Source organism: Salminus brasiliensis, chromosome 20 (assembly GCF_030463535.1).
Source record: "Salminus brasiliensis chromosome 20, fSalBra1.hap2, whole genome shotgun sequence".
Taxonomy (NCBI): Eukaryota; Metazoa; Chordata; class Actinopteri; order Characiformes; family Bryconidae; genus Salminus; species Salminus brasiliensis.
Genome location: NC_132897.1, coordinates 32,029,712 through 32,057,230, shown reverse-complemented (window position 1 = coordinate 32,057,230; position 27,519 = coordinate 32,029,712). Strand labels below are relative to the sequence as shown.

At 42.7% G+C, this 27,519-nt stretch overlaps 1 protein-coding gene across 9 annotated transcripts in view; it reads right to left on the bottom strand.

The window, feature by feature from the left end:
* Nucleotides 1-540: 540 nt before the first annotated feature.
* Nucleotides 541-27,519, bottom strand: part of trpm3 (transient receptor potential cation channel, subfamily M, member 3) — a 175,203-nt gene continuing 148,224 nt past the window's right edge. For 4 of the 9 annotated variants that reach the window (XM_072664998.1, XM_072665000.1, XM_072665002.1 and 1 more), the window contains 10 exons: nucleotides 26,508-26,736; nucleotides 24,198-24,365; nucleotides 21,783-21,923; nucleotides 18,943-19,071; nucleotides 16,446-16,697; nucleotides 15,667-15,841; nucleotides 6,649-6,799; nucleotides 5,686-5,879; nucleotides 5,347-5,479; nucleotides 541-5,247 (listed from right to left, as the gene is read on the bottom strand). In XM_072664998.1, the coding sequence (XP_072521099.1) occupies nucleotides 3,738-5,247; nucleotides 5,347-5,479; nucleotides 5,686-5,879; nucleotides 6,649-6,799; nucleotides 15,667-15,841; nucleotides 16,446-16,697; nucleotides 18,943-19,071; nucleotides 21,783-21,923; nucleotides 24,198-24,365; nucleotides 26,508-26,736 (3,082 nt within the window). In that variant the 3' untranslated portion in view covers nucleotides 541-3,737. Of the gene's footprint in view, nucleotides 5,248-5,346; nucleotides 5,480-5,685; nucleotides 5,880-6,648; nucleotides 6,800-8,963; nucleotides 9,072-15,666; nucleotides 15,842-16,445; nucleotides 16,698-18,942; nucleotides 19,072-21,782; nucleotides 21,924-24,161; nucleotides 24,366-26,507; nucleotides 26,737-27,519 lie in introns of all 9 variants that reach the window. The other 5 variants (XM_072664996.1, XM_072664997.1, XM_072664999.1 and 2 more) reach the window with 2 other exon arrangements.

The window sequence follows — 27,519 nt, the reverse complement described above, 5'->3', positions numbered from 1 at the left end:
TCCGTAAGCAGTGCGAAAATACAATAGCCAATGGCAGCACAGGAGGCGAGGCTGTTCGGGAAACGAGGCCGACCGGCAGAAAGTACAGCGCAATTATTATTATTATTATTATTATTATAAAAATATTATATACAAAAAGGACGTTAAATCTGAAAAAAGACATTAAATCTGTAAATAAAGCTGGTTTTAAATGTTATTTTATATATAACAATAAAAATGACAAATCTAAAATATAATATATATATAATAAATAATAAATATTGTAAATACATTCATTTTATTTCTATTAGTTGAACGTACTTCTATTACTTCTATCTAATCAAATTAACCAAAAAGAAATGACAGTTTAGTAATAAAGATTGATTAAAAGTGGAGGAAATAGTATATATTATTTATATTTCATGATATGCATTTTAGATAAATTATTATAAAATATTTCAAATTAATGTGAAAAAAAAAGAAATTGAACAACTGATGCATCAGTAAGTCTTGGCATTAAAGGCCAACAGAATTAAGAAGAAAGAGAAAAGGCCACACCTGTTTCACTTAAATATTCATTTATTTAATAATACATGCCAAACATCCTATTCACATTAAGGAATATTAAAGAATACATATTTTGTATTTGCATCCAAATACTCGACCTACTATGGTGGGAAGGCAAGACTTGTCTTGCCCTTCACCTTCGTTTCCCTCTTTTTTCCAGAATTCGCTTTACATCCTGTGGAAGAACGACATGCATTTTTTTTATTCAGGACACTAAATCAACTATGACCCCTTCGGATAAAACTACGTTATTATTGCGGAAAAAACATGTGCTCGGACTCATTAGCATACAAGTGCTCACAAATCAATAAAAATAAAAACAAAAAAAACAAAAGGAGGGATTGGGAGGGGGTGGTGGGTTTAAAAGTGGCGTGTAAGTCACAAACCTGTATGCTACAGTATAGGAAAAATATTAAGAAAATACTGTACATGAAGTTTCCTCATATTGTTTTGGCACAACGCTAGGTAGGTCTTGTTTTTCGTCGGGACGCACAGAAACCTCCTCTTCAGCTCTTTTCTTGGTAAATGACCTTTTACGACCACGGTGACGTTTACGGGACGTTCACGGAACCTTAACAAGTGACCTGGTGCTTATGGGGGTGGGCGCCCTTATTGTTTAGGAGCAAGGAATCCTTGGGATAGTTTTATCTGGCCCTTGGATGCCACAGTCAACCCACACTTGATTCAGCTGGAGGGTTTCTTAGCTGGCGACGAAACACTATACTGTAGAGTGCTCTGGTTGTTTGAGGTCAGATTGGAGTAACAGGGGTCCAAAGCACTAGGCCTTGTTTTTTTTTGTTTGTTTTTTTTTTCTCCCTCTCGCAGTTGCTGGAACCAGTTCAGCGTTGAGCCTAATATGCCTGTCTACAGGAGGCCCCAAAGGTTACACACATCTCCAGACTCTCCACCTTTCTTTTAAAGCTTTTCTTGCTGTAGCGTCGGCCTTGTCTGAAGGGCAATGAAGCAGGTGAGCGTTTTTAGGAAACCACGGTGGTCTGAATATGCAGCTACAGAAGCAGCTCATATTTGTTTAGACTGCAGTTGTTTTCTTTTATTTTTTGGTTAACACAGATGATCTCCCACGAGTGTTTCGCAACCCGGCAACATAGAGGCGCATGTTAGTAATCAAACTTTAAAATCTCTTAGCGCTATTGCACATGAATAAGGCAAAAGAACTAGGTTATGGGGGGCAAGGTGGACACTGACAGACTTCCTAACATCACTTCAACATCGTTATTTCAGCTATTAAACCATTTTATTTTGTATTGCTTCAGCATTTTAGGTCTACCGCTACCAGTCTCTCATCTATACATACAGATATTACAATTTTCAGGGCTCTTTTTTTGTACAGTCCAACGTAAAGAACACGTGCATGGCAAATTTAATTGATTGTGATTGTGTATATATATATATATATATATATATATATATATATATATATATATATATATATATATATATATGGCAACAATGGTGCTCCTTGAAAGAGAACACATTAATGTACCCAGTGCCTTTTCAGATCCATCCAAATCAGAATCGAAAAATCGCCCCGTCGCAAAATATTTTTTTTTACGTGTATATACATGTAAAAAAACTGTGTAATCACCCTAATGATCATATCCTGTATCGATTAAACATAAAATCGCAAGATTTGAAATGTGTTTCTTCAAAAAAACAAACAAATAAACAAATGAACCGCATTCGTCCGGTCACGCCCGGTGAAAACAGCGCCTCAAAAGGTGAAACTGAACAGCAACTGCAGCTCCGGCCTTGTCTTCCAAACCTCTCAGCTATACCCAAAATGGTGTGCTAGCAAGTTTCGATTAGAAATGTGCATACCTGAAATCAACACCTGTTCTAAAGTGCATAAAAAATCCATTCCCTGTCCACTGTCCACGCCCTGGCTCCTTGCATAGCAAGTCTACACAAATAAACTCTGTCTGTGAAGAGAAAACACAAAAGAAACAAGTCAGTCTTCCCATGTTTTTCCATTAGCATGACAACAAGCAAAACAAGCTGCTGAACTGTGATCAATTCTTCAAAAAAAAAAAAAAAAAGAAGTTTTTTTTTTTGGCTGAGAACATGCTGCCCTCGTGTGTTCACTCTCATGAATTACAGGATGAGGAAAATCAATGGCACTAAAATGTCACTACTCAATATGGTTCAAGCCACAGGACTGGCTGAGTGATTACGAACGAAGTAAATAAGAGTACGCTAATCAAATCAGAAGTCTGATTCTGACCAGCAGGCGTCCGAGAGAAATACTATGAACAAAACGAGATGATGGACTTCAAGTCACAAACAAAAAGCAGCAAAAAAAGCACTGGTCGCACCCTATAAGGGTCTAAAAAAGCAAGTGTTCGATAGGGTTCGATATAATGTATATTCTCATGATAAAGATCTTATGTTCATCTACATTCAGCTTCTGAGAAGTATATGTGCGTTTGACGGGTGTGGTAATCAAGTGTTTGTATGTTTGTGAGTGTATGTGGGTGCGCTTTAACTGATAGAGAGCGAACAAGTCCAAGATAAAATGATTATTTTTTAATATTTACAATACTCTTTACTCTTCTCACATCATCTCACTCTTAAAAATAGTTCCCTTTATAATTCTGAATTTGATTTGGATTTTACGCCACGACTCCTACGTCGTCAATATGACTAAGACATAGTAAAAAATCAAAAGGATTAAGACATACTCATGGTGGAGGGTGATTAAAATAGAGAGTTCTGTTGTCTAAAACATGGCTTACTAACCTAGAAAGTGAGAATGGGAATGCCCTCTTTTTCTCTACAGGCAACGCGTCGCAAGTACCGATCGCAAGCTTGATGCGTATCGTTAGAAACACGCACTCCCCTATTCTATTTCAACCCGAAAACCCACAGAAAGAAAAAAGAAAAATCGCTAGACTCGACCGGTTCAAAGAAGCTGGGACTATTTTTTTGGCCAAGTGGCAAAGTCGGTCTAATCGAAGGAAATCCAGATTTACTACGGTGTCATAGTGCGCTAATTTGCTAACCATGACAGACCATTACAATGTAGAGAGCACATAATTCACCCAAACAGTGCTAGCTGCTTGATGGACGGGCCCTTGGACATCAAACAAGTTAGAGCCTCTTTCTCCATCCTACACATACTACACAGTGGATCTACGACATCAGCCGCGGCTCGCCCTCGACCTCCGCCATCATCACGTGTAGTTGTGCCTGCCGTCAAAGCTCTGGAAGGCAGACGGCTTGGCCAGCTTCCTCAAGGACAGCGTGTCCGTCTTGCCCTCGGGTCTGGCCCCGGACTTGCTCCTCTGGAAGGGGTTCCTGGCAGCCCCTCGGCCCTTGTCCATGCGTTCGCTGATCGAGAAGCTCTTTCGCGCGTAAACGTTTGAGTGGGAGTCCTCCGATGAGGAGCAGCTGTTGGCTCGCTCAAGTCTGGAGATCGGGGAGCAAAAGGGACCGAGAGCTAAGCCCAGGCTCAAATCCAGCCCCACACCACCCCCTCCCCCTGCACTGGGACAAGGTTTGTTAGGGTCAGCCACGCCCTCGGCCGGTTCCTCAGGGTCGGACTCGGCGTGGCTCAGCTCGGCATCCCGCTCTGGGTGAGAGGCTCCCAGATCTTGGGGTTTCTCGAAGGTGAAAGAGCCCCCGGGCGAGTCGGATCTCTCCGGCACAGGGTACGGTGTGGAGACACAGCGAGTATCGATGCAGTCCGTAATACTGGTGTACTCGGCTGCCTTGACCTGCACCCCGATGCCTCCGTAGTAGCTACGTGGTGTGAACATCAGGCTGTGGGACTTCACCAGTGGGGGCTCATCCAGAAAGAGAGGCCCACCTGCAGACAAGAAGCGACTGCTCTTCGAACGTTCCAAGATGCCTGCAGAGGGCGGAGGGGATGGATCTATGTCCCAGGGAGGCAGGGTGTCCGGCAGCAGGTGGGCAGAGCACAGCGACAGGTCAGCGGCGGCACTGTCTTCGAACAAGACCGTGCCGTCCGACTGTCTTTCGCTCGCCCCCGCCCTTCCGCTGTAGTCCCGCCCCCCGGACATCACTGCCTCCATGATCTCGGAATGTAGTGATGAGTCTCGAGCAAGTGGAGGCACCGTCCTAATGGGCTCCAAAAAACTCTCAGTGGGCTGAGCCTCCTCAGACGCAGACACGTATATATCTATACAGGATGAAGGCCGGTGCTGCTGTTGCACCGACAGAGTGTTCAGAGGGGCAGGCTTGCAGTCTTTGGGGCCGGCCCCTGATGCTACAGACTGTGAGCTATTGGCCCGGTGCAGACTCAAAGAGCGCTCCTTGAAGAAGCCCTCTGCACGGTCTGGCCCACACCTGTCCCTGAAAGAATGGCCCACGTAGAACGAGTGGCTCCTCGCTCTTGGAGCCAGTGCTGTGGGCGAGGTTGGTGATATAGACTCCTCTCCGCCTTGCTCCAGAGACTCCTGCAGTCGGTAGGCGTTACCCTCCTGACTGTTGAAGCTGCTCTGCCGGAGGATATAGTTGGTGTCGGTGCAGTCAGACGATGTCCTGGAGCGAACCTTGTTCACCTCGCCCCGGTCAACGCCTGTGACCCTCTCCAGTGCCACAGCCATGCGGCTGATCAGCTCCTCCATCTGGGCCAGCCGGATGTCCACGGTCTGCAGGGAGGCCTTCATGAAATGCTCCCGCTCGTTCACTTCCTCCAGACGCATGGCCATGTTCTCCACCCTGACATGAAAAGGATATTAGAATTCATCCTAAGGATTGCTAATCGATAAATATCATCATTGTTACATAATGGCAAAATAAGCCAGGAGGTCTGCAGACCTTTCAGATGTCACTCTGATCCTCTCGTCGTTAGAAGAGTTGAACCGGTCATCTTTCTCTCTGAAATACTCTTCGATACACTGCTCTTCAAAGTCATGGACTTTTTTCAGCTCATCTTCTGTGATGAAGAGCTCTGATGAAACACATCACGAGACATCAACGCAAAGCTCTATTTTGGAATTTAATGAATTCAGGATAGACAGAATCACCAGCACACTCTACAGTTTAGTTTTTACTGTGCTCAGGGGCTCAATACTGAACTGACCAGCACAGGAGTCAGGTGTGTTAAACCAACAGTCATTGTAGATATGGTTAAAGGTTATGGCACTGATTACTCACTTAACCCAAAGTCCCGCTCGTCGTCGTCATGTTTCCTCCAGCGACAGCACAGGTGCTTCAGAACCATGGTCATGTGACTGAAGATAATAAGGGGAGGCGGTAGAACTGGGCGCTCATGGAAAGTCATGATCAGCTGGTAGCGCTGAAACTTCCACACCTGGTTGGAGATGGACTTCACCTCAAAGAACGTGTTGCTGAAAAGATACTTCTCAGTGAGTTCCCATGCAGAAAAAACTACTACACGTGTATCTACAGTTCGACAAAGTGGCTCAGAGGAAAGGTGGTAGGAGCCCTAAATGTGGTAACTGATGTGTCTGATATGTGCAAGAGTTTGAGAGTTTGAATCCTGAGCCATGCTGCTTTGCCATCAGTTGCAAAGAGGGTGGGGTGGGTAGGTGGTGCTGTTTTCCCTTATTACGCTAAAAGCGATGTTGGCTGGCACAGGTTTCTGTTAGCTGGTGGGCTGGAGCCCGGGATCTATCGTTTTCCTCAGCAGTTCACTTTGCATGTATCGGAGGACACTAGTGCTAGGGGAACCCTCCTAGTATTGGAAGTATTGCTATTGCTAGGTGAAGCTACTAACGGGGGAATGAATTGGCAGTTGGGAGAAAAAGGGAACAATTGACAAACGTAAATATATATGCATAAAAAGAAATCATGGGAGAACCTGTGATGGTTCTTTAAAACTTTAAAAGGTTCCTCCCAACCACAGACTTTACAAACATGGACTGGCGTCCTGTCCAGGGGTATTTCTGCCTTCAGTGCGCTTCAGACCCACTGCGACCCAGACTAGGAATAAGCAGGTAAGAAGATGGACAGATGGATGGATGATTCTTCATGGAACCAAAAGTGGGTCTTAGCTAAAAGCTGGCATTAGTAACAGAACCTTATGTAGCACCTTAACTGTTGAGCTTGTGTGTTAAAGAAACAATAACCACAGCCAAGATGCCTGATGGATCATACTTAAAGACAGCGATGAGGAGGTTGACCAGAAGGATGTTGGCCACGAGCAGGTAGCAGGCCATGATGGCAGGGACGATCCACGCTCCGGTCTTACATGGGGGTAGCGGAACAATGGTGCCATCTTCCGTGGTGATGTTCTGTCCGCACGGTGCTACAGAAAGACGACATCAGTCAGCATAAATGCGCTCGCTACGCGTGGATGAGACTGAGACAAAAACTCAAGATGTGCCGAACTTAATAAAAACAAAACAAAACAAAAAAACAAAGGAAACTGAACAACACGGACAGAAACCACAGCCGAAATGACGTGAAACACCCGTCAATCTCTTATCGCCCCTCGATGTCACTGGCACGTGGCCAACAACCCTTTCAGACGAGCGATAAGGAGTGAGAACCCAAATGGCAAGACCATGTGCACTGAGATGTGGATCTAAAATATATTGCAAAATATATTCGGTTATGCAAAAAATCACACTCTCCAATATATTTAAACATGCCCTGGATGTTTAAAATATATTGACCGTCCGGAGTGTAGCGCTCTCGTAAAGGGATGGCTGGACATTGTGCAGAATGTATTCGGAATACATCGTACGTTTTTTCCATTAGGGATGGTTCAGTTGCTGTGGCTTTCAAGAAAAAAAGGACAGTCACACTCGTAACCGCTCGGGTTGGCGGATATATCCTTTGTTTACTGTTGCGAATCACACTCGGAAGCCCAAAGGTAGAGAACTGAAGTAACTTCAATTGGTGTTCAAATTTTTTTGTTTTTTTGGTTTTTGAGTAAGAATTCAGATCTGTCAAAAAACTCTGACAACTGAACCACGTGAAAAAACATTCGCTGATGAGTAAAGGTGACAAATGTGTGGAGAATTCTGGAATTCTGGGTCAAAATATTGTCCTATTTGTGTCAGCCTTGGTGCCAAATTGAATACAAGTTGACCTGAGCTATTTGTTTTTTTGAACAAATCATCCATAACATGATTAGAATTGACTGTAGGACTTCAGAAGTAAGCCATACATTCAGTTCTAAGGACTAAGGAGCTAAGGTAACACTTCTTTTGGATACCTCGTAGACGCTCACCTGACACTGAACTAACATTCAACTGAATCTCTATTAAATGCAACTGAACTCTAAGCTGAATGCAAATGAGTGTCTACTGAATGTAACTCTACACCTAACCCTTACCCTAAACCTTACCCTTTTTGGGTTAGGCTTAGGGTTAGATTTAAGGTTTAGGTTAAGGTTCTTTTTTAGGGTTGATTCAAGGGTAAGGTTGGGGTTAGATTTTAGGGTTGATTTATGGTTAAGGTTAGGGTTAGATTTAAGGTTTGGGTTAAGGTTCGGTTTTAGGGTTGATTGATATTTAAGGTTAGGGTTATATTTAGGGTTGATTCAAGGGTAAGGTTAGGGTCAGGTTTAGGGCTGATTCAGGGATTAGGTTAGGCTTAGGTTTAGGGTTGATTCAGGGATTAGGTTAGGGTTAGGTTTAGGGTTGATTTAGGGATTAGGTTAGGGTTAGGTTTAGGGTTGATTTAGGGTTGATTCAGGGGTTAGGTTAGGGTTAGGTTTAGGGTTGATTCATGGGTTAGGTTTAGGGTTGATTCAGGGATTAGGTTAGGGTTAGGTTTAGGGTTGATTTAGGGATTAGGTTAGGGTTAGGTTTAGGGTTGATTTAGGGTTGATTCAGGGGTTAGGTTAGGGTTAGGTTTAGGGTTGATTCAGTGAGTTCAGTTGCATTTAATAGGCATTCAGTTGAGTTTTAGTTGAATGCCACGTGAGCATCTACAAAGCATCCATAACGGACCATCCAGGTAAAGTGATGCCGGAGCGAATACTAATTGTTAGCCAGAAACCAGTGTGTCTCTATTAGGGCTTTCATCCCAGTCTGTTGATGTTAGTCTGGGTGGATGTGTAGCACACTCCAGTATTAAAGCCAGTATTACAATGAATGGTAGTAGCACTGCTCTTGGTACGCTGCAGGTTTGAAGCTGGCGTACCATGCGGTGCTACAGTAATCGTTCGGCGTGCATGGTGGGTTGGGGGATGGGTTCAGCATCATCAGGTTTCCATGACAGAGATCAGAAACCAAAAGTCTGGCTTATCATGGCTCTCAAGGTGCAAACGAGATTCTCTGAAGAGAATCCCCGGCATGGAAACGCGCTTCGATTGCCGTGCAGTGCAGTGCGCGAGTATCATACTCTCCCTGCCCACTAGGGGGAGATGGTGACGTGGATGGCATGGCATGGTGAAACTGGAATGGTGCTGGTGAGGGAGATCTTATTGAATCATTTAATTGATATGGATTTGAAATTGCCTATATGGGATGGACCACTGTTACGCCCAGTTCCTTGAGTTCGAATGTAATTTTCGACCAGCCAGAGTTTTTCATTCAGCCTGTTCTGTAGCTTCCTACTATTCACATCTGAAACAAAGAACGACAGTGTTATTTCAGCTCTCTTGTCTTTGGGCCATCCACCTCTCAGCACACAAACACACACACACACACACACACATATATTTATACTAAACACACACTCTCTCTCTCACACACACACACATCTCCAAATGGTACACAGTTGTGAGAAAACATTGCCAAACCTTTTGGAATTATCTGGATTTGATCTTCTTCATCTAGGTCATAGCATCAACGCTATTCTTATCTAGCATCTAACATACAAATAATTTTACCATGCTACATCTTGGTCTAGAATCTAAGGCAGGAAAGCAGCTCAACGCTACACTCCCTTCACCATGCTTTGCAGTCGAAATGTGCTTTTGGTGTTGCCATGACAATGTAACCTCACTGGGAAACCAATGCTCTCTGAGGTAAGCGTCGGGTGCACTGGCTAGCGGACGCCCATGCCGACCAGTATCACACTGAAGTGATGTTTGGAGAGAGAAAGAGAGCTATCTACCCACCTGGAGAGTGCAAGGCCAATTGTGCTCTCTCAGGCTCCGGCTGCTGATGGCAAGCGTTTTTTCAGTATTTCCAAGAATTCTGCTGTTTACATTTACCATGTTTACTGTTTGTCCCATCTGTCCATCAAACCTTGTTCCAGCAATACTGTAGAACATCCATATCATTCGTGTCAAGTCCTCATCCTGGAGATCTACCACACTGCACAGGTTCGCACCAATCCTAACCTGACATGCTATTCAGGGGCATCTCAGTATTTAAGACAAATGGAAAGGAACTCTCCAGGGTGGTAGATCTCTAGAGCAGGACTGAACACCCCAATCCAGATGGTCTTTAGGCAACTCTAAACTGGCAGCAATGCTTCTGAAGAGCTGTGGTGTCTTTCTTTGCAAGAAACATGTGTAACAAGTGTTATTCTTGTTTCAGACTCGTGAACACTAGTAAACACTCAGTTGATGTTTGTAGATCTTTGTCAACCTTAATGGGGCTCTTCAGCAATTTGTGGATTCTGCTTTATGTCCTGCAGTGATGTTTGTAGAATCACAGCTAGGGAGAATGCCAATGGTGCTGAGTTTCTTCCATTTGTAAACTACCTACCTGACTGTGGACTGATGGAAGACCAAGAATTCTGCTGTGAATAGCAGGTAATCAGTATTATCAAGGCAGGTCAAAGTCACAACCAAACTGACTGGAAAGCGTGACTTCAACTACCCTTATTATTTTACAGAGGGTCATTATTTTACAGAAAGTTCTGGAGAACAACAGCCTTCAAGTTCATGTGAGCTGGGGCAGTTATTCAATACTTCAGAACAAGGATTAGGATCCACTGCCCTAAATTCACATCAGGGGTTATTACCATACTTAACTATTATTTGAGATGTATACTGAGGGTATTTACCTTTTTGCATATACACATACTGTATGTACACAGTATATAACATTATTTTCCCAATTTAAGAAGGATCAGCTATTAACACTGGAGAGAACAGATCTTCTGTTCACTCTCAACAACAAATTCATCCAATGGTTGTTCTGCATCTTGAGGAAATGTGCACCAGAGGGCTAAATGGACTAAATATCAACTGCCTGATCACCCAGTGCTGTGCTTGAAGCAAGGGTTCTGTTAAAAAAAGAATGGCCTGTAGAATTCGAAAAAAAGTGCAGTTCATGTCTGAGTTCAAAGATTAAGTCTAAGTAGGTGAGGTCAGCTAACATTACTGGTTATCTAACAACTAGCCGAAATATCAACGCTGTGCATGTTGGCTACTTTTCAGAAGTCATAGCTAGCTAGATAATTGATGGCTTACAAGGCAATCAACAGTCAGCCATTCTGGCGCTACGTGGGGTAATAAGTTAGCAGTTTGATACTGTTAGCTATTAAGATTTAGAAGAGTTTGAAGCTTAGCTACAAAGCTAACATCTAGTTTTTTTACACCTTACAATGTCTGTTATTTCCACTGCCTATCTCTCTGAGATCCAATAGCTTTTCAATTGAAGCCCTTTTGGTTTGTTTAATATCCTACTACTAATATGTATGGATACGGTGTTCATCACTCCAGTGGTTCCCAACTCTGGTCCTGGAGAACCCACTGCCCTGCACATTTGAGCGGTTTCCTGCTCTCTAACACACTACCTGCATCACAGTAAGGACTTGTAAATGAGCTTATCAGCTGGATCAGCTGCGCTGGGTGCAGCGTAAGCACTAAAATGTGTAGGGCGGGGGTTCCTCCTGGGACCACTGGTTTGAACCATCTGTGCAATAAAGATATAGCACAATAAAACTCCATGGGTGTCAGATAAAGATCAGATCACATCTTGGGTACGACTCAAGTTTCACAGTTTCACAGCACTCGTAAACTTTTTCTCACAACTGTATAGAAATAAACACGCAACCTCGAGCATACAACACTGTGACTTCTACAGTCCACTCATTAGCGCCAAGATCTAAACATACATCAAGTGTACAACAGGTCTAGAGAAGGGCACCTCTGGCAACATCTACAAGTAAACTAACACGATTTGGCATGCAGCGGGTTTATACCAGATAATCAGAAGGATTTTGAACCCCAGATTGCTCTGGAGTTGCACTACGCTCCACTACGTCACAGCGAGGTAAAAACATCTTAAATATTTCTAGGCTCCAGATATCAGAACCTCTGTAAATCCTAAAGATTTGTGGGTCACAACCACAAACACCACAATTTCTTTGCAGTCTGAAGGCGGTGTGCTTTTTCATGCAAACATAAAGAAATATTGTTCGCCAGTGACAGAGGGCTGTCAGTTACGTACGTTGATTAGAATATGATGGCCATGCCCAGACCGTTCTCAGAGAGGTGTAAGGAGTATTATATGGTGATTTTTGGGAGTGTTTTATCATATTTCTGCTTTGTGTTTTCTAGTTATTTTTTTGCCGAACGCTTCACTGAACACCCAAGTTTAGTATTGTACAATAAATTCAATATATCGAACAGTGTTCCCAGTGGCTTTAAGCTAAATTCTTGTTTTTTTTAGGTCGGCATGAAAAAGAAAACAGGCAGGGCTTTGTTAACACACCTCAAACCTCCTTTATAACCCCAGAGAAATGTACAGCAAGTAGTAGGGGTATGATCTGACTGCTGACAGGCCTTAAGTGCTTTTTTGTAGTTCTGCAACAGGTCAAACCATCTCGAAAGGAAGGTTTGACACCCGAAGCAATGTGTCATTGGTATACTGTGCTGAAGTAACTGATAAACTGCTGTAGCAGAAGGCATTGTACAGGTTGGAGAACCCCTGCCTTCTTTTGAGACGTCTTGCCTCGTCACTTTTCAACAAGATAAGCTATCCATTAATGAGTCTCTCTTGGGCAAGTCTAGACTAAAAGATTAAGACTTCCAAGGTATAAATCAGACATTGTGAGTTTTGGCAGAGTGGAGCAATTAAGCCACACTCTTGACAGATATACCTGAAGTACAGTATGACCACTGACACTGGATTACACAGGGGAAAGAAGGCATAACTGACTTCGCCCTCCGCTCCGCAGTCCACTGTGTAAATGCTTTATTACATTACTGTGTTTCAGTTCAGTTGTAACTACAGTATACAGTAAATATAGTACACAGTTATATCAGAATATTACGACCACCCCGGGTTGGAATGAACTCGTGGAAATGGACTGTTGAACACGTGACACAATCCTGTCACAATGTAGGCTGCAATGTCTTACGTTTTCTCAATACCGTTCTCACAACCTCCTCATTAAGTAACTCTGCCTCCTGGACAACTTTCCAAAACGTCATCAATCATGTTCCATCATCCCCTTTCCGACAATAGAACACGCCAACAACGTTGTGGGCACCAAAACAATAGGTTGTCACTACATAGCCATGTTTGCTGGGTTTGCTGCATGTATAAACAAGCAAGCTACACCAGTAAGTTGTAGCAGAGAGCCAAACAATTGTCATGGGCGAAGGCGATTTCACTAATGTCAAAAAGGCCATGATAACAGGGTACCGGGTGATGGGTAGTAGCATCTCGGACACCACTAACTTTGTGGGATGTTCTAGAGGTCAAAATATTCTGATATGACTATTGATATGCAGAAACACTCAAGGACCCTCCAGAACTTCAGACAAGGCTGACTTTTATTTAATAGATCTTGCCTGTTTGTATGTCAGTGCTAGTCTATAGCATTACATTTTAGAGCCAACCAAAACTAGAGGCAGAAAATTCAGGTCCAGAAAGTTGAATTTGCCATCTCTAACCAAAACATTCCTGAAATGCTAAATGGAAAATTATTCAATTCAAATTTTTGTTTTGAGTGGTATCTGGTTAGATCCAGCTAAATGAGCCCTCCCATTGGTTGGAACTTCACAAGCACGAGTGCCAATGTGTCGGATTAACCACCAACATAATTAGAACCTGGAGAATTCCAGCTGTAATGTAACCAGGACTGTGTTAGAATTATAGAATCGTTAGAAATGGATAAAGCAGTGGCAGCGCTGTGGCTGTATCGATATAAGGCTTCAAAGTTCCTTCTGAAACGGCTACAGCTGGAAGACCAATTGTGGTCTTCTAAAAGGCTTCTTCTAAAGTCAAAATAAAACTCTTCTGGGGTCAGCTAGGGCATGGTTTAGACGGTTCCTTCAAGTTCAAGTGCTTCATTCTCCCAACAAACGAGATTTTCAAGTTCTTCTGGCCTTCAGGTCTAAGGAGCCTCCATATGATCTCCACTTCATATGGCCATCCTCATTGTTAAACCTTCATATTTGAAGTTTTCTCCTCAAAGTGCCACCGGCTCCTTTCTTCCCTCTGGATCGGCCTCCAAAGCAAGATACTGGGAAACTCATTAACTGAATGAGGACTGAAAGGAAAACACTCCACAGTGAGTCACATCAACATGTTGTTTTGTCTGACTGTAACTCCAATGAATATGAAATCACTTCTCGGGTTCACATACACTCCATCATCCAACCACTCCAAATGTCACGTTGTGTGAGTTCATCTCTACTGCATGTACACATGGATCTAGAAGAAATCTTGCGAGCATCTCTGCTGTTAGGCATACATTTGGCTGGTGTATGTGTTTGTTTATCACTGTATCTGGTACCGTCGTGGTCCAAGAAGCCCTTTAAACATCTTGCCTGGTTTCCTGCTATTGACTCATACGTTCCTGGAAAGAACACTCTTTTCCGTGAGCAATGGTTCAAAGAATGAAACCACAAGCTCACGTTGATGGCCCACGCGGTGTCATTAGCGCAGAGCTTCTCACAAAAGCTTGTGTCAGAATGGAAAGCTTTTCAGTGTTTGGTTCAACTAACAAATGCCAGCTTCCAATGCTTTACCCAGAGAAAGTGGGCAGCTCTAAAGCTCTACAGTCAGAGCATTTGCAGAACGTAGTATCTTACTCTTTAATTCCGTTCAAAAGCCTGGATTCACCATCCTGGTTCAACACTGCTATTCAACACAAATTCAAATACGGCAAATATAGCATGTGTTAATGCCTATTTCATTCAAATACACTGGCTGAAAATCTAACATTGACCTATAATTTGAGGTACAGCATTTAAATTATGCATTCGCAACGTATATCTGTACACTATACGGACAAAAGTATTGGGACCCCTGTTTATTCATTGTTTCTTATGAAATCAATATTATTAAGAGTTTATCCTGCTTTTGTTAAAGTACCTGCCTCTATTGTCCAGGGAAGAAGGCTTTCTACTAGATTTTGGAGCATTGCTGTGAGGATTTGATTGCATTCAGTGACAAAAGAGCATTAGTGAGGTCAGGATCTTGGATGATCACCACCCCATCTTATCCCCAACTTATCCACTGCTCCACAGCTCAGTGCTGGGGGGGTTATATACCCCTCTAGCCCAATAGGTGCCAATATGTTAATGTTTATCTGCTCCAGAGAGTCTATTTATATAAAACAGGTGCAGGTAAACATAAAGCTATGTTAAAACTAATGTCTGAAGAACATAGCTTGGTTCCAGGTTTCTCCTGGACGGCCCTCAATCCAGCCAGCACAGCGTGTATGTGTTCAATTCCATCAGCAGCAGCAGCAGCTCACCTGATTTACCATCATTAAGCACTGATTTACCAAACTAGGTGTTAGATGAGACCTCTAGATAATACTTACGAGATGTTCTAACGAACACAGTGATGCGCTTAATACTGTTGCACATTGCTATGTATATCATCGCAGTCCGACAAAAGCCATGTATCTCGAAAATAGCAACTTTACGGGGCAGGAAAAACCCTTCTTAACTTTCAATGGAAGACACTGGGGTTTTAATACAAGTAATTCTGAGACATTTCTATTGGTCCATTCATCATGAAATTTTAAGTTTTTGCATGACAGCGATGAGGTTATTACAAATTGTATGTGTGTGGTGGTGTGCATCCTTCAACAGCTTGATTATACATCTTTCTGAAATCTGCATCAGCTCCACACGGTGTGTTGCAATGTCTATGGAAAACCTGAGATGTCCAAAAAAGAATTTGTTTCCAAAATTTATGTGGCTGCAGTTTCTAAATCAGAACATGCGTCCAAACCAGGCTTACTAATTGGTTCTCTTCCCCACAACCACAAATGAGACAGGGCGGATGGCAGGCTTACGGTCAATCTGGTCGGCGAAGACTTCGCCGTAGATCATCCAGTAGGGCATGAAGAAGATGTTGCGCGCTAGCATCCAGGATGGGTCCTCGTTTGGGTTCAGGATGGCCTGACGCGCGACCCCGAAACTCATGAGCACCACCAACATGATGATCACAAAATACATCATGTCGATCATCTGCGGAAAGGGAGAGAAACTCTGCTTAAGCAACAGCCAGGGACTTGTAAAAAGACAAATGCCACTCAGTATACACTTTTAGGCACATTTAGTTAAAAAATAATTAATATTTATGCTAACTGTATTAATAAATAATAGTTGAAAGAACTCTAACAGTATTAACGAAATTACTTATTATTAGATATAAATCATATTTGTTATTTGGGTTTCTATTATGAATTATTCAGTCTCTACTATGAATTATTCATTATCCACTATGAAATATTCAGCCTTTACTACAAACTATTCAGTATCTAGTTTTTATTATTCAGCTACTACTATTAAGTATTCTCTGTACTATGAATTATCCAGTAACTACTATAAATGATTTGATAATCTCTATGAATTATTCAGTATTTTCACTAGTTCATATTGTTTTTTATAATTCAATGTGATAATTTATGAAGATTAATTAATAAACTAATAACTAAAAAATAAAATAATTATGAATTAAACCATGCAGAACTTTGATTCTTTTTTGGTACTATTATTTTTGAGTCTTTAAAGTAGCTTCTCTTAGTCCTGATGAAAAGGTATGAGTGACTGACAGTGCAGAAGCCCTCACCATCTTGCCAATCATCATGACGTAGGGACCCAGGTACTTATTCACTCCAAAGATGTCGAGTAGGCGGATGTACCAATAGATGATGTTAACACAGTAGATGACCCGCCCATAGCTCATGAGTGGCGGGTCCTGGAGGCGGAGCACCATGCCGATGGAGAAGATGAGAATGGCCATGAGGTCAGTGATGTTCCAGTACTCCTGCAGCCATACCTTCACCTTCTGCAGCAGCTTCCCTGGCTCTGACATCAAGATCTAAGAAAGACACAGATATTGAAGCAATTGTCAGCAACTTTTAGGAACATTTCTTGGTGCGGTCATATATATATATTCCTAAAATATCTGAATTTAACAACTTGGAAAAAAATAATCAATGTATTTATTGTACCATTACTTTTGCACACACTACATTTTATAAATGTATATTTTTGGAACATTGTAAATTAAACAAATAGACATTAATTATCCTTTTGAATATGCAGAAGTGTGTTAACTATTAGAACGTTATTCTAGATGTAATTTATTACAACTTTTTCTAAAAATAAACTTTATTGGAACTTCATTCTAAATATTATAAATTCATGAAGGATATATATTTTTAAAATTAAGTTTTATTTATATTACCTTCATTGGAACTTTGTTCTACATTCTAAATGTTAATTTAAGAACTATGTTAATGTGTGTTAATTTTTATGATACATTTATAATGGCCACTAAATGAAGTGGAGCTCCCTTCTAGACATACATTTCATTATAAATTCTTTCAGATTGTTCAGATAAATTAAAAGATCACTTGATTAAAATGTCTTACTGAAATGTTCATTTTATTAGAACTTTACTCTGGTGCTATAAATACTGGTGACATGCAGCATTATGGCATCATTACTTAAAGCCTAATAAATTTGACACTTGAGATGTTGTGCAGACTAGCATATTAGAGTCATTTTCTGTAATTTTTCTGTGAATTTTATTGTTTATTCATTCAAATACATACTGTAATTAAATGTACGAGAGCTAATAATGTTTTAGAGCTAATTATATGTAAATGTACATCTAGTACATCTAAATTACACGGCACTTTACTCAACAGTTTCACGTTCAGTAAGCGCTCATTACCAGATGGGGTCAGTATTAGCCTACAGTTCCAATCCCACTCTTGCCATTCCTGGAAAGGAAGAATGAATGCATCCAGACAGGCATCTTAAACAGGTCTGAATGAAGTAACCACTGTAGAGATTTTTTTTAAAACGCTGGCGTGGCACATCTCAGCTGAAGTGTCATTTCCAATATTGGAATATCCATCACGGCTGGAGAGAAGATAACAGACTGACTGTAAGCCGAATATTACTCTCTCACAGCAAAACCACTCTACCGAGTTTCCTTCTAGATCCACAGGGACAGGGTGGAGGTGGAGGAGATCTATGGATTGAAAGGCCTCATAGCTGACTTAAGCAAAAAACTGAGGTGAAGGAGCTCATCTTCACTCGTCTTTCCCAATAAGCTTCTGCTTGATCCTTTTCTATTTATAACCTTAACTGGGACAGTGTGAGGACCAACATCTTCCCAAGCTTTTGAAGTTGTAGCAGGCATGAGGGTTAACTTGGGTTCACACATTCCAAACTTTTCTACGTATCAGACACATTTCACTGGTTTATAAAGTAGCAGTCAATATTTCCACAATATGTTTCTAAAATATAGAGAAAATAGGTCCTACTTGTTACTTGTATTTTCAATCACAATCACGTCTACACCAATCACACCATATTCAATTAAAATCTAGTCAGAATAATTTATTGTTTCTACATATTCAGTTAAAATCCTGAGGAAATGAGTCAAAAAGCATGGAAATTGGTCATACGCTTTACATATTCAATCATAATCTCGAGATACTTTGTTATTTCTCCATATTCAGTCAAATTTGTGTAAACATAAGTAAGTATTTCAACTTATTAATCTCATAAAATCATATTTTATTTAGAGACTATTAGTTCTTTCTCTATACTCAGTAAAAGACTTGTGAAAATGAGTCAATATTTCTTCATATTTAGTCAAAGCATTAAAAAAGTAGGTCATTCTTTTAATATATTCAATCAAAACTTCAAATATTGAAATCAAAACAAAAATGTTCAGTCAAAATCTTATCAGATAAATTCATCATCAGAATCAGAAACAGAAATTATTTCTATATATTCAGTCAAAAATATTGAGAACATTAGCCAGTACAGGACTGCTATAATGTCTTGGACTCGACCAGGTCATCTTCAGAGTCTTGTAGAGCGGCACTCAGACGTCAACTAGCATATTAGGTAGGTGGTCATAATGATGAGGCATGTCGATATGTGCATATTCGCGTGTCTAAGAAAAGGCAGTTAAGGCAAACTGAAAGTGGTGGAATTGAGCTGCAGAAAGCTCCAGATTCGGGTGGGCGGGCATCAATGCACAAAGCAGACCACGGCACTGGCTAATAGAGATACCTGGCAATAAGATTCTTTGACCTCACCTCCCTCATCTTCTCGATGCCGTTGGTGAAAATGTAGGCGATCACGATCCACTCCTGAGGAGAAGGCCACAGGTCCATCTTCACCAGCACGATGTAGTTAAACAGCATCAGGTAGCCCACGTAGGCCATCTGCACACAGGAATGAGGGAAACTTTGGATTAGGGCGAGCAGGTGGGTTAATCGGCTCAGCTAAACTGGGGAGAAAAATTAGTAAAAATGACAAATGACCCAATCCTAACATGCTAGTTGTAATACAACTCAATCCTTTATATTCTATTGCTATACTCCTAGTGTTCTGGCTGATGAACTACGTTCCCGACAAGGTACAAATTGTTCATGTTTATCTGTTTTTTTATCCATGTTAGCCAAACTATTACTTTACATGATTGCATTTCCAGAGCGAGATGTGATTAGCCTCTGCCCTTCATCTTTTCATGGATACACTGCTTGGGATTTTAAAACTTAAAACGTATAATTGAAAAGCATCATTTAATCCAGTGCTGAGCTTAAAACGAGTTAGTGACACTGACAAGCTCTACCAGAGCTTTAACATAAGCAGGAAAATTCACTGCTCTGTCAAACACAGTGACAGAACACGGTCTTGCTAGCTTAGACGAGGCCTACTTTCAGACACATGCACAGACTGAAACCTGTCAAACATGCTCCTGTGTGAGATACCTCACATCAGAACAGCGCTATTTTCTCAGCTTCACACTCTGGAGTTTGGAGGCCTAGCTGAAAAGGTAGGAAATGTTGTGAGGAAATGCACTGACGTTCTCGCTGGATCACGCTTGCTTTAGTCGGACTGAGCGGCAAAACATTCTGCCCAGTAGGGCTTTCCAAATGGGCCCCATAGTTACAGCCCACCCTAATCTCACATGGGTCCCATCTAGGCCCCATGTGCAGTGTACAAACCAAATGGGGCCCATGTTTAACCCCCTGTCGGGCATCCATACAGGCCCCACATGGGAGTGTTATCCGGCGAGCAGCCATACATGAGCATAGGGTCACCATGGCCAATGCCAGACATCGGCTAGAGGGGTCTAAAGCCTCCAGGCATTGGGCTGTGGAGCAGTGGAGCATTGTTCTGTGGAGTGATGGAGTTCCAGCCAATACCTCTGGGATGTGTCGGAGTGGCAGAACTAATCCCACAGCATTAGTACCCAACCTCTCTAAAGCTCTTGTGGCAAATCAGCAATATCCCCAGACTCTAAATACACTCTTCTCCTCATACAACACACGTCTTGCCTGTGTTAAAAAAAGGCCTGATGTGGGCGCTCTGCCGTCCTTAACAAAACACCACATTAGCGTGTGTCGTGACCGCGGTGGGCTTGTGTGCGGCGGTAATGAGGGAGTGCAGAGGAGCTCGAGAAAGGGAAACTGTAAACAATGCAGCCGACACAGCAGGTGGAAACATCTCCAGCAGTTGTGCACTGTGTGGTCATGATGAAAACACATTCGCAAGTTTATTAAAGATGGAGCTGGAAAAATTAATATACAACATCTACACTAAACCTGCCCTGGGGAATTTAATCTCATGATATTGATGTTTTGAGATCAATTCTGAGATTTCTTGTATTCTCCGAATTCCAGATGGTGATACAGATCGACTAGGTTGCCACTCATACTGGGCTCGGCTTATGTAACTTAAGACTGTTTGACTCCAGGGGAGGCGAGCTTTGCCTACGTTAAAGGTACTGAATTATGACCTGAATTACAATCAGATAAACAGACATTGTTAAAAATATGGCAACTATTACAAATGTATAAAATACAGCTTGTTTTAATGCATCTTGAATTCATGACATGCATCTTCACCTCTTTACAACCTGTAATTTGTTCACGGCTGATTTCAGTTCTTTTGCGCTATCACCACTGCACACTATCCACTATAATCACCACTCACCGGACCTATCACCGAAGATTAGTGATGAATATACCTAAAATAATGGTTATTATAAACTGTAAATATGACTGTTTTTAAGGATGGCCTGGAGAACAAATATTTCAGGGTGGTGGACTATTCTCATGTGTTTGAGAGATTCTGGGAGCATCAGCATCTGATCCATGCAAGCTTTTCATCGCAAGATCTTCTATCCTAAACCCTCTTACTCCCCTTACACCTACTTCTCTTTCCCTGGATGATTTTGCAAACCTCTTTGGACGAGGAGGATGTCAACAGATCTAAGCTGATCTTATCTCCACTCCTTCTATCACACATCCTCCTCACAGTTTTAATAGCAGTGACTGAGACGATCCATACTGCAAGGTCAGCCAAACTGTCATTAGTCCATTGGCAATCTTAACGTCACTGACTCTGCATGGTAATGGTTTGCGTTCTAGCTGGAGAATCGCTCCTACAAACTCATTTAAAATAGGATCCACATCTGCTCCAGGCAGATTCACCACTGGAGTCCCAAAAGGCTCAATGCTTGGATCTCTTGTATTTTCATCTACATTCGATTTCCTGGTGCAGTAATATGCTCTCGTGGGTTTTTTTTTTACCTCTGCCTATCTCATGAGATTCACCTCATCCATTCTTTCCCATCTTCTGAAACCTTGAATTCTGACCCACCACTACAGGTCCTCAGTGTGATCCTGCCATCTCTGTGAAGAACTCCCTGGTCGCTCCAGCAGCAGAAGATGAACCTTGGTGTAGTTGTGGACAAGCAGTTACAGGCAGATTTCTACTCAACAACATGTGAGATTTGTGAGTGAATTCGACCTTCTCAATCTAGGGAGGCCACTCAGGTGCGTGTTTAGTCCCTTGTCATTTCGAGACTATCGTAGTGCCAAGGTGGTGGAACAAACTATGGCCTATAACAAACTATGTGCCTCACCGTATGGAACCAGAACTTGACGATGGGCGCGTTGTAAAACTCATAAATCTTGCGGCCCACTGGAATCAGGCGATGGCGGTGCTGAACCTCCTCCACTACCTTTTTACGAGATGCTTCTGAGCTCACGTTCCCCAACATGGCCTGGGGGAAACACATTGAAGAAGAGCAAGAAGAGAGGGGGGGGCAGAAAGTGCTGGTTTTATATTTAATGTATGTAATGTTCTTTTTATTTTCACACTCGGAATTGAATGTGGCAGTTATGTAAAACAAAACAACAACTGCCGAACAATTCTGAGCACTCAGGCAGGTGGTGCATGTGGAGAGGGCTTTGATGGTATTGCTGTAGAATGGTGATAGAGAGAACGTCAGAGATAGAGGAGAAAGAGAAAGAGAGAGAGAGAAGAAAAAGGAGAGAGAGAGAGAGAGAGAAACTGAAATTTTAATGCCATTTCCATGTGTCCCTGGAACACATTCCTGAGCCAAGAGTGGGGAGCTCATACTGATGGAGAATATGGCACACTCTTGGACATCGTGTCACAATTGTATTGCAACCCTTTCGCTACTGAAACCATCAGCCGTAGCTGAGCTGCTTAGCATGCATAGCTAAGCCACTCAGTCCTGTTTTTCATCTACAGACCAAATAGCTACAAAGACCTATAGATTAGCTAGAGTTAAAGTGCACTGATGAGAGATTGCGGTACGGATTCAAGATGATGGTACATGAAATTATGAAAAAATGTAATAGCAAATATGTTTTCTTTAAAAAATTCAAGTCTGAACTGCAACCTAGATAACAAGCCCATGTGAAGCCAGTATGGTTAGCTCAAGTAGAAACCACAGAGTTTTGTCCATGGATTCCAGGTTGGCCCCACATGAGTGATGGGACTAGGAGGGGTTAAACATGGGCCCCATCTGGGTTGTACATCTATACATTTGACAAGTGCCACCTACCTAAACATTATTATAGGCCAGGCACACCTATTCATGACAACGGTATTACCTAATGGCCTCTTGCCACACTGCATCCATTAATCAGGAATAATCCAAGGATTGCTGAATCCTTGGATCCCAGGTCATACTGCTTGCCATCTGCTGGTGGAGCCAGAGAGAGCACAGTTGGCCTTTACCGTTTAGGGGTGGGTTGATGGCACTTCCTTCCCATATCACTCTTAGTGTAGAATAGGAATTGCCTTCTAATTTGGGTAGAAAAAAAAAGGAAAAAAAAAAAAAATAGAAATAAATTATAAAAAAAAGAACATAAAAAAAGAGTGTTGGCCTGTCCTCCAAATTCCCCCAGATCCCAACTTACAGGACCTGTAAGGTCCTTGAGCAACCTTCAGAGATCTTTACCTTCAGAGATCCATACCCTCCTGGAGCTGTTTGTCAGGCACATGGACGACCAACAGCATATTAGGCAGATGGTCATAGTGTTTTGGCTAATTGGTGACCACATACATACATACATACAATGTGACCTGCCTTCTTGTAATAGACATGTTTTTACAGTTTTGTGTAGCATGGTCTTGACTCCATATCCAGCAGAGACAGTTAATTGCAATACAATTCTTCAATCAGTGTCATGTGTCATCAAGTTTATAAATCTGTGAAAGATTCATAGTTGCATGTGGGAGGTAGGAGAACGCCAGCTCCCCAAGCTGTGTTGAGCAACATCAAGTTAGCGCAATGACACCAACACAACCACTGAGCAATGAAGTCACTGGCGTACAGACTTGTCTGTGTCTCTGTGCCCTCTGGACTTCATTTCCTATGTCCCAAGTCATTTGCGCTAGCCTGTTGCTTGAATGCAATCATGACAGTCGCTGGGAAAAGAAACAAACAAACCAAAAACCAACCAAAAATAAATCAGGTTGAATGTTTGTGGGGAGGAATTTGCACGTTTCGCATGAATGTTTGCACAGGAGGACCAGCTCGGGTATGAGGGAGCAGCAAGCGGGATGCAGATGGGGAGGCTGTCCACTGGGCATGCGCGGCAAGGATGAAGAAGAAGAAGAAGAAACATTCAGTGGAATGTCACAGTACCGTACTTCAGAAGCGGCACCGTCGCTGGAAGGAGGGGACAGAAAAACAGAACAAGGACGAACACAGGGATGGACAGAGAGACGGGCAGACAGACGCACGGAGACACGCTACAACTCCACGACCACACGTCTTTGCTAGGACAACGAGGAAAGGAGGGGCAAAGCAAGGAGGGCGGGACATATTCTTTAAGGGGGAGGAGCCATGAACTGGGGGGGAAAAAAGAAGGAAGATTTAAAGGGGAGGCCAAATTTTGGGGGTTACGATATCTCGGCAGCGCTGTGTATGTGTGCGAGTGCTGGACTACAGGCTAAAGAACGGGGCTAAGGTGGGTGCTCTCACCACGGAGTTGTACTGCGCCTCACAGTATGCTCTTACGGTGAACTCCATGTCCTCCTCCTCTTTGTCCTTGGCCGGCTTGTCGGCCTCGTCCGAGTCCTTCTCCTGGAGGTAGGCCTCCTGCTCCTGAGGCATGTACGACATCTCGTCCTTGTTCTTGAACTCCAGGCTCAGGATGGAAGGAGGCAAAAGCAGGCCTAGGATCACCTGGAACACACATAAGGGTGCATTAGATGCGTCACCTTGCAAAATGGCCGTTACCATACCTGGACTGCAAGACTGGCTATAAGACGGTACAGCTTTCCCTCATGCAGCAGCTTAGACGTGTCATGAAGACAACAGACAGAAACAGATGTAGATTGGAGAAGAAGGGGGAATCTCTGGCTCTTAAAGCCCTGTAAATCTCTGCTCCAGCAGCTGCCAAATGTGTATTTAAGAGAGCGAAGCCCAGACTGGGTCTGCTTCCTGCATTACTAATGCTACAGTTGAAAAGTAAGGCTGTGGTGCATTCAGACTGGTATTCCATTCCATATTTCGTTTCACCAGTGCTGGTCAGGGAGGATTTCCTGTAATGACTGGGTTGATATGAAAATGTGTCATTGATGCATTGAGTGCTTATATAGCGTCTCTTTTGTGGAGAACCTTCAGCCTGCTGATTGTGAGTAGCTGGGTTGCAGTTAGTTAGTTAATTAGTTCAAATATGTCCCTGCTGAAAAATCCAGTTCAAGACCAGCTCTTGCTGACAGCTCATCAGGCTTCTGGTGGTCTGAGCTGGTATTTGATGGTCAAGGTGGTTTTTGATGGTGCATGTGATTTTTGATTATGCTGGTCATGCTGGTCGACCAGCTTGGTTTTGCTGGTTACACGGGGCATACAGCTTGGTCATGCAAGTTGACCAGCTTGGAGATGCTGGTTGATCATTGTGGTGATGCGGATTATGCTGGTCATGCTGGTTGATCAGCGTGGTCTTGCTGGTTGACCAGTGTGATCATGCTGGTCGACCATCTTAGTGATGTTTGCTGGTTATGCTGGTTGACAAGCTTGGTCTTGCTGGTTGTGCTAGTTGACCAGCTTCATCTTGCTAGTCGTGCTGGTTGACCAGCTTGGTCTTGCTGGTTGTGCTGGCTGACCAGCTTGGCTATGCTGCCCATACCCTATGCAGGTCAAGAGCTAAACTGGTCAACCAGGCTGTTTTTTTCCCCAGCAGGGGTAACACTAAAGGAAAAGTCATATCTTACAAATCCATATGACTCACTCTGCTATTCTACACCACCCAATAACACAGCATCAGAAAACTCCACTTCTTTAGTTTAACTGGGACACTAATGCCTGTCTCTTGTATGGTTGACATGTTCAAGTCCTAGAGGTTTAAGAGCTCTGGTTGGTGTTGAGTCGCTTTTGGAATTAATTTCAAAACTTAAAACCTAATTGAAGCAAAAAAACAAAACCTCCCTAAATCCCACAGAAAGCACAAGGTTGATCTAATTTGTTGAAAGAGCCAGGCTTCGAAAGCACCATGCTGAAAATAACCATTAAAACTTCATTATCTGTCAATTAGAAGAGAAGGGGGTATAAAAGCTCTGCAAATGAGACTGCTGCTATAACCATCCCAAACTGACTGTGTGTTGTTAGCAGTTTTCGACATCTTCCAAGAGACAAGGCTGCTTTACACGTAAAAACGACCTACTGTGACAAGCGCTGGCCAGTGACTTTACTCTAATGGCATCCCTTTGAAGGATGCAATACCAGTGACCTTTCAACACACATCATGTCTCTGCTTTCCTTCAGGGTTAATGTGCGCTGGTTGTGTTTTAATCATTACTGTGGTCTACCAGAAACCACATAGCTAGTTAAGCTAAGTAGCTACAGTCAAGAACAAAACTGGCACCTAACCAGTTAGCAGGCTAGGTAGCAATACATAATGTGAAAATATCATGGTAGAAATATAAGCTAGCTAAAAACAAGCTAGATAGTTAGCTAGGCAAGCTACAGTCAGCTACAAGGTACAGTCATTAACCAATCAAAATCAGCACCTAACCAAATGAGACAACACTACCTACTCAAAATACAATAGCAGTACCAGAACCTCTCGATGCTGCAAGAGTACTCTGGGAAACGTGCGATACAGATAGACCGATTTGTTGCTGACGCAACACGCTAACGTTAGTGTTAACTACATTTCCTGCGATGGCACGCTGTCGATCACTTCAGCATGCAGTTTCACAAGCCGTCTTCGCAGCTGCGGGGACACACAGCGGGTACGGTATGATAAAGAATGAGATCATGAATTTTGTTACATACGGGTTTAAAGTAGATGCTCTTTAAAGACTACCAATAGTGCGCTCTGACCTTGAGGCCGGAGTTCTTGCGCATGCGAAGCCGGCCCATCCACATGTCGGTAAGCAGCATCTGGCTGCACGTGTGGGCGATGAAGTCGCGGTGCTTGGCGGCTACAGCCAGCTGCAGGCAGGTGGCGTTGCTCCAGTTCTTGAGCTCGTAGGTGAGCAGCTTCATGGCCATCTGCTCATCCTGCTTGTAGGACTGATCCAGCAGCTCTACCGCCAGCTGCCCGAACTCCCTGGGTGAGAGAGAGGTGGATGAGGGACGGGCACATGGTTACAGGCAGACAGGTGCAAACATGCACACACACACACGTGCATGCGCACATACATATGCAGAGATACGCCCTTTAATTAGTCTGTGTGTATATTTCAAAGGAGCGTGCTTGGCAGATTGACAGCGTGTCCAGTCGCTGTGCCTTTAATGTGATGCAAGTTTGGCACAAGATAAGTTCTCCTCTCAAAAATTCCCTCCCCAAAGAGACACACTTGAGACTTACGGGCGAAGACGTAAGAGACTGGTGGCATTTGAAACCTCTGTTGTGGAAGAAGACATCTGGAGAATGCCAGGAAATGTATCTCATGGTTAAGATTAGGCATGAAATTGGGTAAAGGATACTGTAGGTGAAGGAGAAATGGTGGCGCTACCATTAGATTAGGCCAATGTTGCCAAGATGTACAATGTGTGTTACTGAGAGATAAGGCTGATGTGTAACCAAGACTTTATGATGGTGAAATGAAAACGTAAGGCTGGTGTTACCAAGAGATAAGGCTGCTGCAATCGAGACCCAAGTCTCAGTGTAACTGAGCCATAAGACTGTTGTTATTAAGAGATCACGCTAATGTCACTGAGGTAAAAAAAGATAAGTTGCTGCTAAATGGACAAAAGGCTGCTGTTCTGAGACATAAGGGTGTTGTTAGCGAGAGATAAGAACAGTGTTTGCTACAGATAAGGCTGGTGCTTTGAGAAAAAGCTAATGTTACAGAGACATTAGGCAGGATAAGAGTGATACAGAGCGATA